Consider the following 18,751-nt stretch of genomic DNA (forward strand, 5'->3'; position numbering starts at 1 on the left):
GAGAGATCTTTCTCAAACTAGCATGACCTAATCTCCTGTGCCAGACCCACTGCTCTTCAGAAACAGACATAAGACAAGTCACCTTTTGACTCATGAGATCTTGCAGATCTGTCTTATAAATGTTGTTCTTCCTCTTGCCTGTGAATAGGATTGAGCCATCCTTCTGATTTACAGCCTTGCAAGACTCTTGATTAAAGATTATATCATAACCATTGTCACTTAATTGACTGATAGATAAAAGGTTATGTGTTAATCCTTCTACAAGAAGTACATTAGAGATGGAAGGAGAGTTACCAGATTTTATAGTTCCAGAGCCAATTATCTTGCCCTTCTGATTTCCTCCGAACTTGACTTCTCCTCCAGACTTAAGCACCAGGTCTTGGAACATAGACCTTCTTCCTGTCATGTGTCGCGAGCATCCAGAGTCCAGGTACCATGACATGTTGTGCTTTGTCCTTCTTGCAGCCAAGGATATCTGCAATAGGAATAATCTTATCCTTAGGTACCCACATCTTTTTGGGTCCTTTCTTGTTAGATTTTCTCAAGTTCTGTTTGAACTTGGGTTTTACATTATAAGCAATAGGAGGAACAGCATGATAATTCTTAATGTGAGTTTCATGATATTTCCTAGGTTGTGTCACATGCTTCTTAGTGTGTGTTATGTGAAAACTTTGTGCATGTGAGGTGTGCCTAATATCATGAGAGTGGCCATACTTGAACTGATCATACAATGGCTTGTATGTAAGTTTCATTTCATCAACAGGTTCAAGTTTGTATGGGGTTTCACCCTCATAACCAATGCCAACTCTTTTGTTTCCAGACACAGCATATATCATAGAAGCTAGCTGACTTCTGCCAATACTTCTAGATAAGAACTTTCTGAAACTTAAATCATATTCTTTCAGAATATGGTTCAGACTAGGAGTGGATTTTTCTGAATCAGAAGGAGATCCAACATTATTGGATAATTTTAAAAGTTTTTCTTTTAATTCAGAATTTTCCAACTCAAGCTTCTTTGTTTCAAATTCAAATTGCTTTTTCAGCTTTTTGTATTTGAGACTAATCTGAGACTTGAGTTCCAGAAGTTCAGTTAGACCGGAAACTAACTCATCTCTAGTAAGTTCAGAAAATACCTCTTCAGAATCTGATTCTGATGTAGATTCTGATCCGTCATCTTCTGTCGCCATCAGCGCACAGTTGGCCTGCTCATCTTCTGAATCATCTTCTGACTCATCCCAGGTTGCCATAAGACCTTTCTTCTTATGAGACTTTTTCTTGGGACTTTCCTTCTGAAGATTTGGACATTCATTCTTGTAGTGTCCAGGCTCATTGCATTCATAGCACATGACCTTCTTCTTGTCAAACCTTCTTTCATCAGAAGATTCTCCACGTTCAAATTTCCTTGAACTTCTGAAGCCTCTGAACTTCCTTTGCTTGGTCTTCCAGAGTTGATTTAGCCTTCTGGAAATCATGGACAGTTCATCTTCTTCTTCAGATTCTGATTCTTCAGGATCTTCTTCTCTAGCCTGAAAAGCGTTAGTGCATTTCTTGATATTAGATTTTAATGCAATAGACTTACCTTTCTTTTGAGGCTCATTTGCGTCCAGCTCAATTTCATGACTTCTCAAGGCACTGATAAGCTCTTCCAGAGAAACTTCATTCAGATTCTTCGCAATCTTGAATGCAGTCACCATCGGACCCCATCTTCTGGGTAAGCTTCTGATGATCTTCTTTACGTGATCAGCCTTGGTGTATCCCTTGTCAAGAACTCTCAATCCAGCAGTAAGAGTTTGAAATCTTGAAAACATCTTTTCAATGTCTTCATCATCCTCCATCTTGAAGGCTTCATACTTCTGGATTAAGGCTAGAGCTTTGGTCTCCTTGACTTGAGCGTTTCCTTCATGAGTCATTTTCAAAGACTCATATATATCATAGGCCGTTTCCCTGTTAGATATCTTCTCATACTCAGCATGAGAGATAGCATTCAGCAAAACAGTTCTGCATTTATGATGATTCCTGAAAAGCTTCTTTTGGTCATCATTCATTTCTTGCCTTGACAGCTTCACGCCTCTGGCATTTACTGGATGTTTGTAACCATCCATCAGAAGATCCCATAGATCACCATCTAGACCCAGAAAGTAACTTTCCAGTTTATCTTTCCAGTATTCAAAGTTTTCACCATCAAATACCGGCGGTCTAGTATAACCATTGTTACCGTTGTATTGCTCAGCAGAGCCAGATGTAGATGCAGGTGTAGGTATAGTCCTTTCACTTTCGTCAACCATCTTTTAAATGAAGCGTTTTTCTCTTCCTGAATCTTTTCTAAACACGGTTAAGTGCTTGCACCTTAGAACCGGCGCTCTGATGCCAATTGAAGGATAGAAAAACACTTAGAAAGGGGGGGATTGAATAAGTGTGACTATAAAACTTGGACGATAAAAATAAATGCACAAATATTTTTATCCTGGTTCGCTGTTAACGAAGCTACTCCAGTCCACCCCCGTAGAGATGATTTACCTCAACTGAGGATTTAATCCACTAATCGCACGGATTACAATGGTTTTCCACTTAGCCGCAACTAAGTCTTCCAGAGTCTTCTGATCACAACCTGATCACTCCAGGAACAACTGCTTAGTTCACTCCTAAGACTTTTCTAGAGTCTACTGATCAACACGATCACTCTAGGCTTAGTTCACTCCTAAGACTTTCTGCTCAGCCAACTGCCAAGACTTCCTGCTCAGCCAACTGCCAAGACTTCCTGCTCAGCTAACTGCTAAGACTTCCTAGAGTATACTGATCAACTGATCACTCTAGTTCCTTACAACTTAATGTAATCTATTCAAGAGTTTACAAATGCTTCTTAAAAGCGATAATCACAACTGTGATATTTCTCTTACAATTTAAGCTTAATCTCACTAAGATATTACAACAGCAATGTAGTGAGCTTTGATGAAGATGAAGATTCTGAGTTTAGATTTGAACAGAGTTTCAGCAAGTTAATTTGAATTGTATTGGTGCGAAATCGTTCTTCTTGCTTCTCATTAGAACTTCATATTTATAGGCGTTGAGAAGATGACCGTTGAATGCATTTAATGCTTTGCGTGTTCCGTACAGCTTTGCATTTAATGTTATACGCTTTTGTCAACTACCTCGAGCCTTGTTCACGCTGTGTCTACTGACGTAGCCTTTAGTAGCTTTAACGTTCCTTTTGTCAGTCAGCGTAGTCTGCCACGTGTACTTCCTTCTGATCTGATGTTTGTGAATACGACGTTTGAATATCATCAGAGTCAAACAGCTTGGTGCACAGCATCTTCTGATCTTCTGACCTTGAAGTGCTTCTGAGCGTGATACCATCTTCTGATCTTCAGTGCTTCTGATCTCATGTTCTTCTGATGCTTCCATAGACCCATGTTCTGATTCTGCTTCGACCATCTTCTGATGTCTTGCCAGACCATGTTCTGATATTGCATGCTGAACCATTTGAGATACATCTTCTGAGCGCTGAATTATGCATACTCTTTATATATTTCCTGAAAGGGAAATTGCATTGGATTAGAGTACCATATTATCTTAAGCAAAATTCATATTATTGTTATCATCAAAACTAAGATAATTGATAAGTACAAATCTTGTTCTAACATGAACTATATCTCCAGATTCATCTCTCAAATGACTGCTACTTGTGGGCCAATTTTGAAGCTTCTCCGCAAAGATTAAGGGGTTGTATGGACTGAAGATTGCCAGAAAGCGTTCGACAGTATCAAAGAGTACCTGTTAGAACCACCAATATTGATTCCTCCAGTTGAAGGAAGACCATTAATCATGTACCTTACTGTGTTGGAAGAATCCATGGGTTGTATGCTTGGACAACAAGATGAAACCGGTAAGAAGGAACATGCCATCTATTACCTGAGTAAGAAATTCACAGATTATGAGTCTCGTTACTCCATGCTCGAAAAAACATGTTGTGCTTTGGCTTGGGCTTCAAAACGTCTCCGCCAATACATGATCAACAATACTACTTGGTTAATCTCCAAAATGGATCCGATCAAGTACGTCTTTGAAAAGCCTGCATTAACAGGAAGGATTGCCCGATGGCAAATGCTGTTATCCGAATATGACATTGAGTACCGTGCCCAAAAAGCGGTCAAAGGAAGCATTCTCGCCGATCACTTGGCGCATCAACCAATTAATGAATATCAATCTCTCAAGTTTGACTTTCCTGATGAAGATGTCTTGTACTTGAAGATGAAAGATTGTGATGAACCGTTACCTGAAGAAGGTCCTGAGCCTGGATCAAGATGGGGCCTAATTTTTGATGGAGCAGTAAACGCTTTTGGCAATGGAATTGGGGCAATTATCATCACTCCTAAGGGTACTCATATCCCATTTTCCGCCAGACTGCTATTTGATTGCACCAACAACATCGCAGAATATGAAGCTTGTATCATGGGTCTCGAAGAAGCCATTGACTTAAGGATCAAAATCCTAGACATATATGGAGATTCAGCCCTTGTGATCAACCAAATCAAAGACAAGTGGGAAACTTACCACCCTGGCTTGATTCCTTACAGAGATTATGCAAGACGTCTGTTGACTTTCTTCAACAAGGTTGAATTGCATCATATACCTCGAGATCAGAATCGAATGGCAGACGCCTTGGCTACTCTATCTTCCATGTTCAAAGTCAATCATTGGAACGATATGCCTACAGTCAGAATTACGCGCCTTGAAAGGCCCGCCTATGTGTTTGCAACTGAAGCAGTCATCGATGATAAACCGTGGTTTCACGACATCAAACGCTTCCTTCAAACTCAAGAGTACCCACTTGGGGCATCAAAAAAAGATAAGAAAACTCTAAGGAGACTTTCTGGCAGTTTCTTCCTGAACGGAGATGTGCTATACAAAAGAAACTTCGACATGGTTTTGCTCAGATGCGTGGACAGACACGAAGCAGACATGTTAATGCATGAAGTGCATGAAGGGTCCTTTGGAACTCATTCAAATGGGCATGCAATGTCCAAAAAGATCTTAAGAGCAGGATACTATTGGTTGACAATGGAATCTGACTGTTACAAACACGTGAAGAGATGTCACAAGTGCCAGATCTACGCAGATAAGATCCATGTACCACCGACGCTACTCAACGTTCTCTCATCTCCGTGGCCTTTCTCCATGTGGGGTATCGACATGATTGGAATGATCGAACCGAAAGCTTCAAACGGTCATCGTTTCATCTTGGTATCCATTGATTACTTCACCAAATGGGTCGAAGCAGCATCTTACTCCAATGTTACAAGACAAGTGGTTGTGAGGTTTATCAAGAATAACATCATTTGCCGATATGGTATTCCCAGCAAGATCATTACTGACAATGGTTCAAACTTGAACAACAAAATGATGAAAGAATTGTGTGAGGAATTCAAGATTGAGCATCATAACTCTTCTCCTTATAGACCAAAAATGAACGGCGCCGTTGAAGCTGCCAACAAGAACATTAAGAAGATCGTCCAGAAAATGGTCGTCACTTACAAAGACTGGCATGAAATGCTGCCATTTGCTTTACATGGGTACCGTACTTCAGTGCGTACTTCAACAGGGGCAACTCCCTTTTCTCTAGTATACGGCATGGAAGCTGTGCTCCCCGTAGAAGTTGAAATACCATCAATGAGAGTCCTCATGGAGACTAAGTTATCAGAGGCTGAATGGTGTCAAAGCAGATACGATCAGTTGAACTTAATCGAAGAAAAACGTATGACTGCTCTATGCCATGGACAGTTATACCAAGCAAGGATGAAACAAGCTTTCAACAAAAAGGTTCGACCTCGTGAATTTCGAGAAGGTGACCTCGTGCTTAAGAAGATCTTGTCTTTTCAACCAGATTCTAGGGGCAAATGGTCTCCTAATTACGAAGGCCCATATGTTGTCAAAAGAACATTTTCTGGCGGCGCCATGACTCTTGCAACCATGGATGGTGATGAACTCCCACATCCTGTGAATGCTGATGCAGTCAAGAAATACTTTGTCTAAATAAAAACAAAAGAACAACTCGGTAAGTCGAAAACCCGCAAAGGGCGACTTAGGCAAAAATGAGCGTCTCGGTGGACTGAAAACCCGAAAGGGCGGTCCAGGCAAAAATTAGAGACAATAAACAGAAAAAATTCATCCTGGTAGATTGAAAACCTGAAAGGGCAATCTAGGAAAAAATTAGGGATTTATGACAAAGTAATTGCATCAGTCCATACTTCGTCACCTGAAAAGTCTGTACGTCATCAAAGGATCTTCGATCAAATCACCGCCAATCTGAAGCGACCAGCACAGTTGGAACTCAAAGTTGTTAGGGAGAATAGTGGTTATTTCTTTCAATGTAGCCTTTTCCGCATAATTACCATTTCCAACTTTTGTAAATACTCTATGGAATCACGCCTTTAGCTGATTACCATCCTATTAAATAAATTTGAGCCTTGTGCCCATTTGTTTGCAATTCTTAATTTCTTTCAGCTTGCAAAATGACGCTTTAATTGTGTTCATTCCTCATGGGAACAAAGTCTTGTTTGACTGTTTCTTTCCAATTCATTCATGGTTAGAACTTTGTCTTTACCAAAAATTCAAATTCCGATTCTCCAAATAGAGTCAAGAAAAAATTGAACCATAAACAATCGCCTCGTCATCTGAGCAGTTTATGTTTCTTTCAAAAATTTCCTCTCAAGGAAATCAATCATGAAGATCATTTGACGATCACGGCCTTATTACTGTTCACAAGGCTGAATATCCAGTAATTCCCCTAGCAAAGTCTCCAGGATCATTTTATCACTCGGCTGATAATTGATCACGTCTTCAAAACCGCTATCACGAGGCTGGTAGTCGGAAACCTTTTTGTTCTGGTTATATTATTAAACATGTCTATCACCATGCTGATAGTCGGTAATATTAACCGAACCTTTGAAACTCTTTTACCTTGTCAAGTCTATCACCATGCTGATAGTCGGTAACACAGTTTCATACCTTTCACCTTCGCATTATTAAACAAGTCTATCCCCATGCTGATAGTCGATAATGTCGATAGGTAAGCTTTCCTCACAAAGCTATCATTCCCCGGTGAAGCATACACTTGCTTTCCCGAAGAGAAAACACGGACTCTCTTCCTAAAATGGATTGAGACATCCTTCCCGATCTCTTTTCCCCAGCGGAGTCAGTTCTTGATATCCCCTCGGTAAAGATATCCTTGCATCATTCGCAATTTTGGTATCTTAGGTCCAAAATTTGCGTCTTCTGATATTTAAGTCTCTTCCACCCTATCAAAACGAAGATTTTCAATCTTCATGTCTCAGGTTGAAGAAACTTAAATAGGGCATCTGTCATACCCCAATTTTTGACCTAAGATACCACCTCATATCATTTGCATATGCATCATTTGCATCTCTAACAAATTGCATAGCTTGTGTTTGTTACTTGTGCTCCGCAGGGTTTAATCAAGAGATCACTCATCAGTGCAAGAAACAGTCAGTTAGGGTTTTGTTCTCCCTTCATCTCAAATGAATCATCTTCATCTACAATCAATATTTGGTCCTCAGAGATTCATTTCAACAAGCTCAAAGGCTCTGAATCGACTGAATTAGGGTTTTGACTGAAGATAGCGTACCCCTGAATTTTGCTCAGGATTTGACCCAATGACTTGGGACATGACCTCAAGACCCCAAGTGCATCATTTTGACCTAATCCATTAGCTCAAGACATCTCCTACACAAAGATTGATCAGACAAATCCTCAGATCAGGGTTTTGAACTATCAGGGACTAAAATCAGGGATCACATTTGGGAAACCCTAAAAATCCCCAGGAAGTCAATCAAAGGTTTCAATCATCTTCAAATAATCCCTATGACAACATACAATGGAAATTGTATCTCAATTCAAGACCTACAGTCATCAATTTCATCTGGTCAACAATTAGGGTTTTTGACCTAATTCACTAAACCACTGACTTTTTATCAGAACATGGTGCCACAACTTAAACCATGGCTCAATATCCTCTAATGCTTCAATGTGATCCCTTCATACCATTCATTTGGTGAGGATAGCTTGGTTCATTTGAAATCTCCAGAAATGCGATTCGTCTGAAAAAGTCGACTGTACAAGATCACCATTGACTTTTGGGGAATTTTGGTCAACCATGACTTTTGAAGTTTTGAATCATCAATATATGATATATGAAGTCATTTGATCAAGAAAAATCAAGAAAATCAATCAAGAATCAAAAAGTCAAAAGTTTGACTTTTCATACTTAGAAAAATTTCTAAGTGTTTTTCATGGTTTTTTCCAAACTTTGGAAGGGAATTCCTCAAAATTTCACCTACAAACTGAAAAAAACTTCCAACATGAAAGTTGTAGATTTTGATCCAATAAACAACTTTGACACATATAATTTTTTTCCATAAGATCAACCATTTAAGAGATATGGAGCTTCAAAGTTGGAACTTTATGAAAATTTCACTTAAAATCTCATTTTCTTCAAAGTTCATGGATCTTTTTCCCCCACTTCCTTAAAGATCTTGAAGAAACTTTCAACTAGGGTTTTGAAGTATGCAACATGAGCTTTCCAAAATGTCCAAGAGCATGAAAAAATATGGAGTGTAGCCATGGTTTTGAATTTTGACATTAGTGAACTTTTCACTTGAAATTACATGCCATTTTCACTAAGTTATGAACCAATTTGCCAAATGATCCAAATAATGATGCATAGATGCAATAATTGGTAGATATTTTCTGATTTGAGATCAGAATGGAAGAGGATAAGAAGCTTGAGAAATAACCATGGTTAAGTCACTTTTAACCATTTGCATTTAATGTGAAAGATTCCATTTTATCTCTTAAGCCAAATCATCATTCTTGATCAACTTGCAAGAGCTTTGTATTCAGAAACTTTGGCCTATAAATAGAGGTCCTTACCTCATTCAAAATCACACCAAAACCTCATAAACATAGGTTTTCTCTTCCTTTCTTAGAATACAAGTTTCATGGTTTTCAAAAGAGGTAAAATTCTCAACCTCTAAACCTTTGAAGTTCTAAGCAAAGTGATGCTTCTAACACTTCCCAAATACCATATGGAAGTTGTTTGAACCTTTGAAACCTTCCAAAAACACCTCAAACTCAGAATCATCATCTCACCTCCAAATATGCATAACACTAGCCTTATCATGCCAAAATGAAATCCAGGCCAATTCTGTCCAAGTTAATCATCCAAACACATTCCCTATACCATATATGAACTGTTCCAACCATCATACATGATCTGAAACACCAAAATTACTAAGCTTGATCCTCACTTGAACCATACTGCAGATCGAGTACCATGGATTGATCAAGACATTTTCAAATTGTTCCAGGCATCCAAACATGTTCCATAAGGTCCACTGAAGGTGTTCAGATCAAGAAACAACATCTGGAATCCCTCATTTGCAGAATTCGATTTCCAGTTTTGCCATTTTTAAGGTAAGCTCTCTTGGACTTCAAACTCATACATACACGCATCATAAATGAAATATTGCTTTGCCATCTTGTTTCTGCATATGCATGGATCATTAACCCTCAATCAATTGCCAATTATCTTGCACAAACACGATTTCAGATTGAATCATAGAATTAGGGTTCTTCGTGTTCATCAGAAAATTAATGATCTTAGAGTGAAAATAAATGAAATTAAAGGTCACCATCATGTTCCTTGTGAAAAACCGAGTGAAATAGACCCTTTGATTGATCAAAACAACACAGATTTGAAGAAGTTCAAAATTCAGTTAGGGTTGTGTTCTTGGCGCGTTTTTTCGTTCAAAGAATTCAAATATTTGTTTTAAAATATAATGCATTGGAAGCGTATGAATAACAAGCTGCACGCGCAGCTCGCTTGGTTCATGTTTTGAGTAGTAAACACAAGGGCGTGGGTTCAAGCCCTAGTGAAGACAAAACCTTATTTTTTTACCACTATTTTTCTCATTTATATTCACAACTTCATCAATTAATTTAACTAACCAAATCAATTCATTTTTGCTTCATTTTTTAAACACTATTCATTTGATATATATATTTTATGAATACCAAAAAAAATCATCAAAAAATATTTATTTGATACATTTTTTTAATAGGTTTAAAATGAATTGTTTTTAAGTATTTTTAAATACTTTAAATATTGTTTTTCTTTTTGATTCTTCAAACCTAATCACTTATAAATATTTTTTGATCAAACATTAATCATTTAGGTATAATCTTTCTGTTTATCTTGATTAATTTGATTTCTTTCAATTTCAAATCGTTTTAAAACAAGCGATCGCGATTCTTTTCAAAAACGATAAACCATTTCTTTTTGATTTCAAAGGAAACTTTTGATTAAATCTTTTTAATTGATCAATTAATTTTCAAAACGAAGTGGGGCCTCTCGAATATTAGAGAGTGTAAGTCCCATTTCTTTTCTTTTTGTACAGTTTTCAAAACAATAAAACATTCTTCAAAATAAAATCTTTTCAAACAATTTTCAAATCATTTCCAAAACAACAAAACTTCAAAGAAACAAAACTTTTCAAAGTACCATGGGCCTCCATGTAGGTATAAGTCCCAAGCCCCTTTTGTACAGACCTTTGCCTTTGTACAGTTTTTCTTCAAACAGAAAACTTCTTTCAAAATAACTTTCAAACAGTTTTTTTCAAACGACGCGTCTGTAAATAAAACAATCAACCATGTTTTGCAAATAAAATATGGGCCTCCATGTAGGTATAAGTCCCAAGCCCCTTTTGTACATACCCATTCCTGTACATGAAATTAGGTATTTCATTGTACACACACACTTTTGTACATATCTCGATCAATTTGTTTTGTAACTTTGAATAACAAATCAAAAAATGAAGGTTTTCTTTAAATCTTCCCAAAAATATACCATGGGCCTCCACATAGGTATAAGTCCCAAGCCCCTTTGTAAATACCTGTTTACATAGCTTTGAATAAACTCAAAAGGGCCTCTCCCCGAGTATGAGTTCCGAGCCCCGTGTATACAAATGGATCATGCTTACAGGTATATTTCCTTCATAAACTCCATTATATACACACACTTTGTCATATATATATAACTGTTCATATTTGTTCATGTACTTGTTCATGTTTGTTCGTACTTGTTCATACTTGTGATTGTGTTATATATGCTTATTCAACTTAGTACAACACTAGGTTCCCCATAGCCTCCTATTGGGCTTCGTGCAAAGAATCTCCCTAGTTTAGGTTAGGACATAGAGTATGGTTTCCCGGTGAAATCGCTCTAAGAGCTCAAACCAACTATACCATGCCTCCCCTTGGGCTTTGTACAAACGAGTGACCCTCCCATAGCCTCCTCTTGGGCTTACAATGCAAGGACCCTCGATAGTCCCTCCCATAGCCTCCTCTTGGGCTTACAATGCAAGGACCCTCGGATAGCCTCCTCTTGGGCTTCGTACAAGGACCCACGGGCTTCTTATAAGCATCCCCAATATCCAAATCAAATACCCTAGGAGATTAGACATTTTTCATCTCTATGATAGGAGTATCTCTTCTATATCATCACAAACAATCAATCAATCAAACTTTTTTGCCACAAGGCTGGCTAATCAATCAAACCTTTTTGCCACCATACTGGCTGATTAATCAAAGTTTTTGTCACAAGGCTGACTTCATTGAAACTTTTGCCACAAGGCTGGCTGATTAATCAAAACTTTTTGTCACAAGGCTGACTTCATTGAAAGTTTTTGCCACAAGGCTGGCTAAAAAACATCTTTATCATTCTAAGCGCCATAAGTGGCATGGCCCAGGGCTTATAATGAAAAGATTTTCAAACAAAAAATCAAACAGATGTATGTGATGATATAGATTAGATACATCGAACATTGAGATGACATTTGTCTCTTTTCCTTTGCTTCCACTAGCATAAGTGGGAACTACGATTGCTCTGACTTTCTCAACATCCCTTTGAGAATACGTAGGCACAAGGTCGTATCCTTGGCGAGCAAAACTTCTCTCTCAAACCACTCAAACCTTAGCACCCGTAGACCCCGAGCTACAGATGCTCTGATTCCCTCTAGGGGATATGTATGCAGAGGATCGCGATGATCTTTGCGAGCATAATCAAACAAACACCTTAGGTCCCACCTATTTCACAAGAACCTCTCAATAACATGGAATGAAAAACAAAACAAAGAAACCTATAGAGTACTATAGATACGTTGGGTGCTAATACCTTCCCTTCGTATAACCAACCCTCTTACCCAAAGATCTCTCCCCCCACTTTAGGTTATTGCAGCTTTTTTCCTTTTCCTACTTTGGAAATAATAAAAAGTTCGGTCGGTACAAAAGAAAAATCATTTTTTTGAGCACTCGAGCCCAAAGAAGGCATCAGGTGTCTCATCCCGAAAAAAGACAACGATTTTTCCCCGCGACAATATGGACTGGACTTTCAGGATGTTTTGGGTCGATGATTCGATTGTTGAACTGAAATAGTGCCTTCGAGAAAGGTCAATGATATGAGCTCCCTAGAACCCGATATTTATCTAGAACAGGTTGAACCAACTAAACTTCAGTGGGGAGGGTATTTACCTATGAACTTCATGAGAGCCTCTAAACCTAAGGACACTTGTGTGACTTGCTTGTGTGTGCTACTAACTCTTCGATTTCCTTGCAGGATTTGTTTGTAGGACTTACTCGTCCTTATTACCTTACGTTTTGCTTACTGCACTACATTTGCATGACATCTTGACATCATAACATAGCATGTTAACTAACCCTTTCAAGGATCTTAGGAATTTAGGGAGCACAATTTCAGGTGCCATTATCAAGGACTAAATTCTCATCAAGGGGCAAGGGGATTTATTTTGCTCTAGCCATATGTCTTCCAGTTTAGAGGCACAATACCTATCAAGGGGCAAGAGGATGTATTTTCCTCCAGCCACATGCTTTCACACTCAAGAAACGAGTATCCCAAATCAAAGGTTATGACCCACTGGATATGGTGAGCTTGATTCCCATAGAGGAATATCCAAGAATTAGATTTCTTCAAACGAAGATGCGACCAAATCATGTTCTAATGTCGCAAACTAAATTTCCTAAAGATCCTTGAAAGCATTGCATTTGCATTCATAACATTGCATAACAGGTTCCCACCATAGGTTTCTCATCCTCTCTTGATGTTTATTTCAGCATCATGAATCTCGAGCAATCAGTCAAAGACCTTCAAGCCCACAACAACCAGTTCCAGGAGATGATCCTTAACTTGGCCAAGGGGCAATAAGAATTGAAGTCACTTCTGATCAATAAGGAGAAGGATCGACATAGGCAGCAGGGTAGTCAAGATAATCGAAAATCTAAACCTAAGCGATCATGAGGGGCATCATGATAGTGATGTATTATGCTTTCCATTTCTTCTTCCGAGACACATCGGCGGAAAATTCCATCAGCGCCTCTCTTAAAGAGTAGAGGTTCGTCCCAATAATATTGTTTAAGATCGTAAAAGAACTTCTTCTTCTATTGGTAAGTCATGTCGGGTGGAAGCACTTTTGCCGCTAAGTAATTCACAAAATCAGCATACCATGGCAGCGTGGCTTCAGTGCTCATCGTTTTAATGACTTCGGAGGTTTCAGTTTGGGCTTTAGGGTGCTCCAATGTATCCCTTTCGGATTCTAATTGGGCTATTAGGCGTTCGTAAGGGAAATCACCATTAATTGGTACTTCTTCGGGTTTAAGACCTTCCATTCTAGACAAATGGTCAGCTACCACGTTCTCGGCACCCTTCTTATCCTTGATTTCCAAATCAAATTCTTGCAACAGTAGAATCCACCTTAACAATCTTAGTTTTGCATCTTGTTTAGCTAATAGATACCTAATGGCTGCATGATCGGTGTAGATAACTATCTTTGCACCTACCAAATAGGAACAAAACTTATCTAATGCGAAAACCACGGCTAAGAGTTCTTTTTCGGTTGTGGCGTAATTCATCTGTGCGGGATCCAAGGTTCTACTTGCGTAGTATATTGCATGGAGCTTTTTATATTTCCTTTGGCCTAAGACTGCTCCTACGGCATAGTCGCTTGCGTCGCACATTATTTCAAATGCCAACCCCCAATCTGGAGGTTGCATTATGGGTGCAGATATAAGGGCTTTTTTAATTTTTCAAAGGCTCTTAAACATTGGTCATCAAAACTAAAATCGACGTCTTTCATTAGGAGGTTCGTTAGAGGTTTAGAAATCTTAGAGAAATCCTTTATGAATCGTCTGTAGAAACCGGCGTGTCCTAGGAAACTTCGTATTTCTCTAACTGTTTTTGGAGGTTGGAGGTTCTCTATAACTTCAATCTTTGCTTTATCAACTTCAATTCCCTTTTCGGACACGACGTGTCCAAGTACAATTCCTTGTTTAACCATAAAATGGCACTTCTCCCAGTTTAGGACGAGGTTGACTTGTACACATCTGTCCAATACTTTTTCTAGATTCGAAAGGCATTCCTCGAAATCTTTCCCACATACAGAGAAGTCGTCCATAAAGACTTCCATGATGTTGTCTATGTAGTCAGCGAAAATTGACATCATGCATCTCTGAAATGTTGCAGGGGCGTTACATAATCCAAACGACATTCGTCTATAGGCGAATACTCCATAAGGGCACGTGAAGGTTGTTTTCTCTTGGTCATCAGGGTGAATAGGGATTTGGAAGAATCCTGAGTAACCATCAAGGGAGCAGTAGTAAGAGTGCTTAGATAATCGTTTGAGCATCTGATCAATAAATGGAAGAGGAAAGTGGTACTTCCGAGTGGCCTTATTTAATTTTTGATAGTCAATACACATCCTCGCACCAGTCACTACTCTTTCGGCTATAGACTCGCCTGATTTGTTTATGGTAACTGTTATGCCTCATTTCTTTGGTACGCAATGGACCGGGCTTACCCACTGACTATCAGAGACTGGATATATAATTCCTGCATTTAGAAGTTTGGTGACTTCATCTTTAACTACAGTGCTCAGGATTGGGTTAATCCTCCTTTGATGTTCTCTAGAGGATTTGTATTCTTCTTCCAATATGATGCGATGCATACATATGGAAGGACTTATTCCTTTCAGATCGGCAATGTTGTATCCTAACGCAGATGGGTATTTTCTTAATACTTGCAATACTTTTTCACTCTCTATTTGTCCTAATTCTGCGTTGATTATCACTGGTCTTTTGAGCTCGGTGTCTAGAAATTCATATGTAAGAGTCTTTGGTAATGTTTTAAGGTCCAAGGCCGGTTGTTTTGGGCAAGGCATATAGTTGGGTGTTAAAGCCAAACATTCGCTTAAGCTATCGTCTCGATATTCTGAACGCCAATTATCATCTTCAAAAATCAGGGGCATTATGATTTTTATAACATCAGAGTAAGATTCCTCTAATACTCCTATCTCTCTTATACATTCATCAATAACGTCTACCAGATAGCATGTATCTTCTATAGCTAGGGCTTAAAGGAATTGTGTCAGAATAAACTCGACTTTCTCTTCGCCTACTTCGAATGTCAGCTTGCCTTTCTTTACGTCTATAGTGGCTCCAGCGGTGGCCAGAAACGGTTTTCCTAAGATTATAGGGGTATTGACATCTTCTTTTATGTCCATAATTATGAAATCCGTAGGGATGTAAAATTGTCCTATGCGAACGAGAACATTTTCAAGGACGCCTATAGGATACTTGACGGATCGGTCCGCAAGTTGTACTGACATCTTGGTTGGTCTTAACTCTCCCATATTAAGCTTTTCGCAAATAGATAAAGGCATTAGGCTAATGTTGGCTCCTAAGTCGCACAGAGCTTTGTCTATGACAAACTTTCCTATATTGCAGGGTATGGAGAAACTCCCTGGGTCTTTCAGCTTAGGAGGCATCTTGTTCTGAATTATCGCACTACATTCAGCGGTAAGTGTAACGGTTTCATTGTCTTTTATCTTTTTCTTGTTTGATAAAATTTCTTTGAGAAATTTAGCGTATGAGGGCATTTGTTTTTAATTATTTAAGAAGTTCACCAAATTTATTAAACTGCCCTATGCATTTAGATTTTTCGAATCTTTGAGGGTACGAGATAGGTGGTTAATAGGGTGGTGGGGGTACATATGGTACTTCTTTTTCCACAGTCTCGCCATCCTCGTCCTCTTTCTCTTTTGGGCTACTTAGTTTCTCTTTGGGTTCACTTTCCTTCTTAGTTGTTTTACCAGGGTTTTGGAACATAGCAGGGTTTTTAAGCCTAGGGTCATACGGTCCGTCTATCTCTTTGCAACTTTGTAGAATAATAGCATGAGCATGTCCTTTCAGATTCGGTTGTGGTTGTCCAGGAAACGTCGCAGGTGCGGCGGTAGGTGCTTATTACTGTGCCACTTGAGAGATCTGTGTCTCAAGCATCTTGTTGTGGGTGGCTAATGCGTCTAATTTAGTTGCCAATTGTTTGATTTGCTCATTAGTGTGTACATTTTGATTTAGGAAGTCCTTATTCGTCTGAGTTTGAGTGGCTATGAAATTTTCCACCATCAATTCTAGGTTAGATTTCCTAGGAACGTTAGGAGCGGCTAATGGTGCATTTTGATATCCAGGTGGCACAGCAGGTGCTAAGCCAGGCGTGTATAACACGTTATTGTTCTTATACGAGAAATTGGGGTGATTTTTCCATCCTGGGTTATATCTGTTCGAGTAGGGGTTTCCTTGAGCATAATTCACTGGTTCGGGGGAAACTCCTGTCAAAAGCTAGCACTCGGGGGCAGCATGTCCAGGCACTCCGCATATTTCACATTTGGGAGCTACAGCAACCACGGCAACTACAGGTGCTACAATAAGGTTTTTGATCTTCTGGGTTAGGGCATCGACTTTAGCATTGACACAGTCAAGGCTGCTGATATTGTGCATACCATTTTTCGTTGAAGGTTTCGCTCCAAAAGTTTTCTCTGACGAAACTCTTTCGCTTCCCTACTGATAATGATTTTAAGCCATACTCTCGATGAGTGCATAGGCATCAGCATATGCTTTATCCATTAGCGCGCCACCTGTGACGGCGTCTACTGTAAGTCTCGTGTTGTATAGGAGACCATTGTAAAACGCATGGATAATTAACCATTCTTCTAATCCATGATTCAGACAGAGCCTCAGCAAGTCCTTGTATCTCTCCCATGCTTCGAAAAGGGACTCGTTGTCTTTTTGTCTAAATCCATTGATCTGGGCTCTTAGCATGGTTGTCTTGCTAGGCGGGAAGTATCGCGCCAAGAAGACTTTCTTAAATTCATTCCAGGTAGTGACTGAATTGGCGGGTAGAGACTGGAGCCAAGCTCTAGCTCTATCCCTCAGCGAAAAAGGAAAAAGGCGTAATCGGATCGCCTCGGAACAGACATTATTAGCTTTTACAGTGTCTGCATATTGCAAGAACACTGACAAATGTAGATTAGGGTCCTCTGTGGGACTACCGAAAAATTGATTTTGTTGTACTGCTGACAACAAGGAAGGCTTTAGTTTGAAATTGTTCGCCTCGATAGCAGGGGCGAAAATTCTATTGTGTGGTTCAGCTTGTGAAGGAATGGCGTAAAACTTGAGAGGACGCGGTTGATCACCCATAACTGGTTCTTCAACTGGTTCAGGAATAGGAATATGAGTAAGAATACGAGTTCATCGTAATCGACGTGATATAGTAATAGAACGCTCAGGTTCGGGAATTGGTAGCACTAAGTCTTCGCTACAAGAGCGAGTACTTGGCATACAAAAAGGGAAACATAAAATTAAATAAGTTCCTTAGTCTCTACAACATAACAGTTAGTTACGATATCGACTAAATTAGTCCCCGACAACGGCATCAAAAACTTGATCGTGACAAAGTGGATATGTCTATGATTATGAATGCAAGTGCACAGTCATATCGCGTAGCTTTAAAGATTATCGAATCCAAAGGACTAAGAATCGACCTACGATATCTAATTGTTACTACGTAAATCAAAGGCTAATATCTGATTGATTAGGATCAGACGGGGGAAATAGAATTAAATTAAATTATAAGGAAGATGCACCGGTATGTAATGGTCGGACGTCGGGGATCTAGTAAACTATCAACGCAGTTTGTAATTCAAAATACTTTTCCATAGAAATCATTTTCTTAAAAACCTTCCTCTCACACTCTCATGTTTATTGATTATGATCTTATTATTAAATCTAAGTGAGCGCTCTCGCTGTATCAATTAAAGTTTAAAATAATTTTTGAAAACAAATAAAGACTAATTAACCTTAAAGCGCTCTCTCTGTATTTAAGGTTAATGCTTAATTTCTACTGTCCAGTTAAAATATCAAACTCTCGTTTTTATTGATCCTAACTTCAATCGCTTTTTACTCTCGTAACAAAACGGTTAATTAAGTATTAGAAATTATAACCAGATAAATAAATTCTCATTAATAAAATATGTTGATAGTGTTACTAGATTCTCTCGGTTATGTGACCTTACATACCGGTGTAAATTATTTAGCCGGACATAGTTTTAAAGCTTAAAACAGAATAACAATAAAAATTACAGGCATGTAATAATTCAGGCATATTTAATAAACCAGAGTATATAATAATTGCGACTGAAAATTAAACCTGAATTGAATACTTGATTGAGTACTTGAAAGCTGGTACACCAATATCTTGATCCGGAACAGAAATTAAATTGCGCCAACAAAATTAAATCTTAAATCTAAAATGAAATTTTAAGCTAGCAAGGAA

The 18,751-nt window shown here is 38.7% G+C and overlaps 1 protein-coding gene and 1 non-coding gene across 2 annotated transcripts; one reads left to right on the plus strand and one right to left on the minus strand.

Moving 5' to 3' along the window:
* Positions 1 to 15,494: 15,494 nt before the first annotated feature.
* Positions 15,495 to 16,019, minus strand: LOC131604894 (uncharacterized). Its single transcript, XM_058877310.1, has one exon. It carries the CDS (start codon positions 16,017 to 16,019, stop codon positions 15,495 to 15,497), a length of 525 nt encoding a protein of 174 aa, XP_058733293.1.
* A 1,112-nt stretch (positions 16,020 to 17,131) lies between these two features.
* On the plus strand, positions 17,132 to 17,238 carry LOC131608392 (small nucleolar RNA R71). The gene has a single exon (XR_009285656.1). It is a non-coding gene; the product is annotated as a small nucleolar RNA R71 (small nucleolar RNA).
* Positions 17,239 to 18,751: the final 1,513 nt, after the last annotated feature.

This window comes from Vicia villosa, linkage group LG5, assembly GCF_029867415.1.
Source record: "Vicia villosa cultivar HV-30 ecotype Madison, WI linkage group LG5, Vvil1.0, whole genome shotgun sequence".
Lineage (NCBI taxonomy): Eukaryota > Viridiplantae > Streptophyta > Magnoliopsida > Fabales > Fabaceae > Vicia > Vicia villosa.

Coding starts and splice junctions, on each gene's coding strand:
- LOC131604894 (XM_058877310.1), bottom strand. CDS start 16,019: ATGCCCTCATACGCTAAATTTCTCAAAGAAATTTTATCAAACAAGAAA.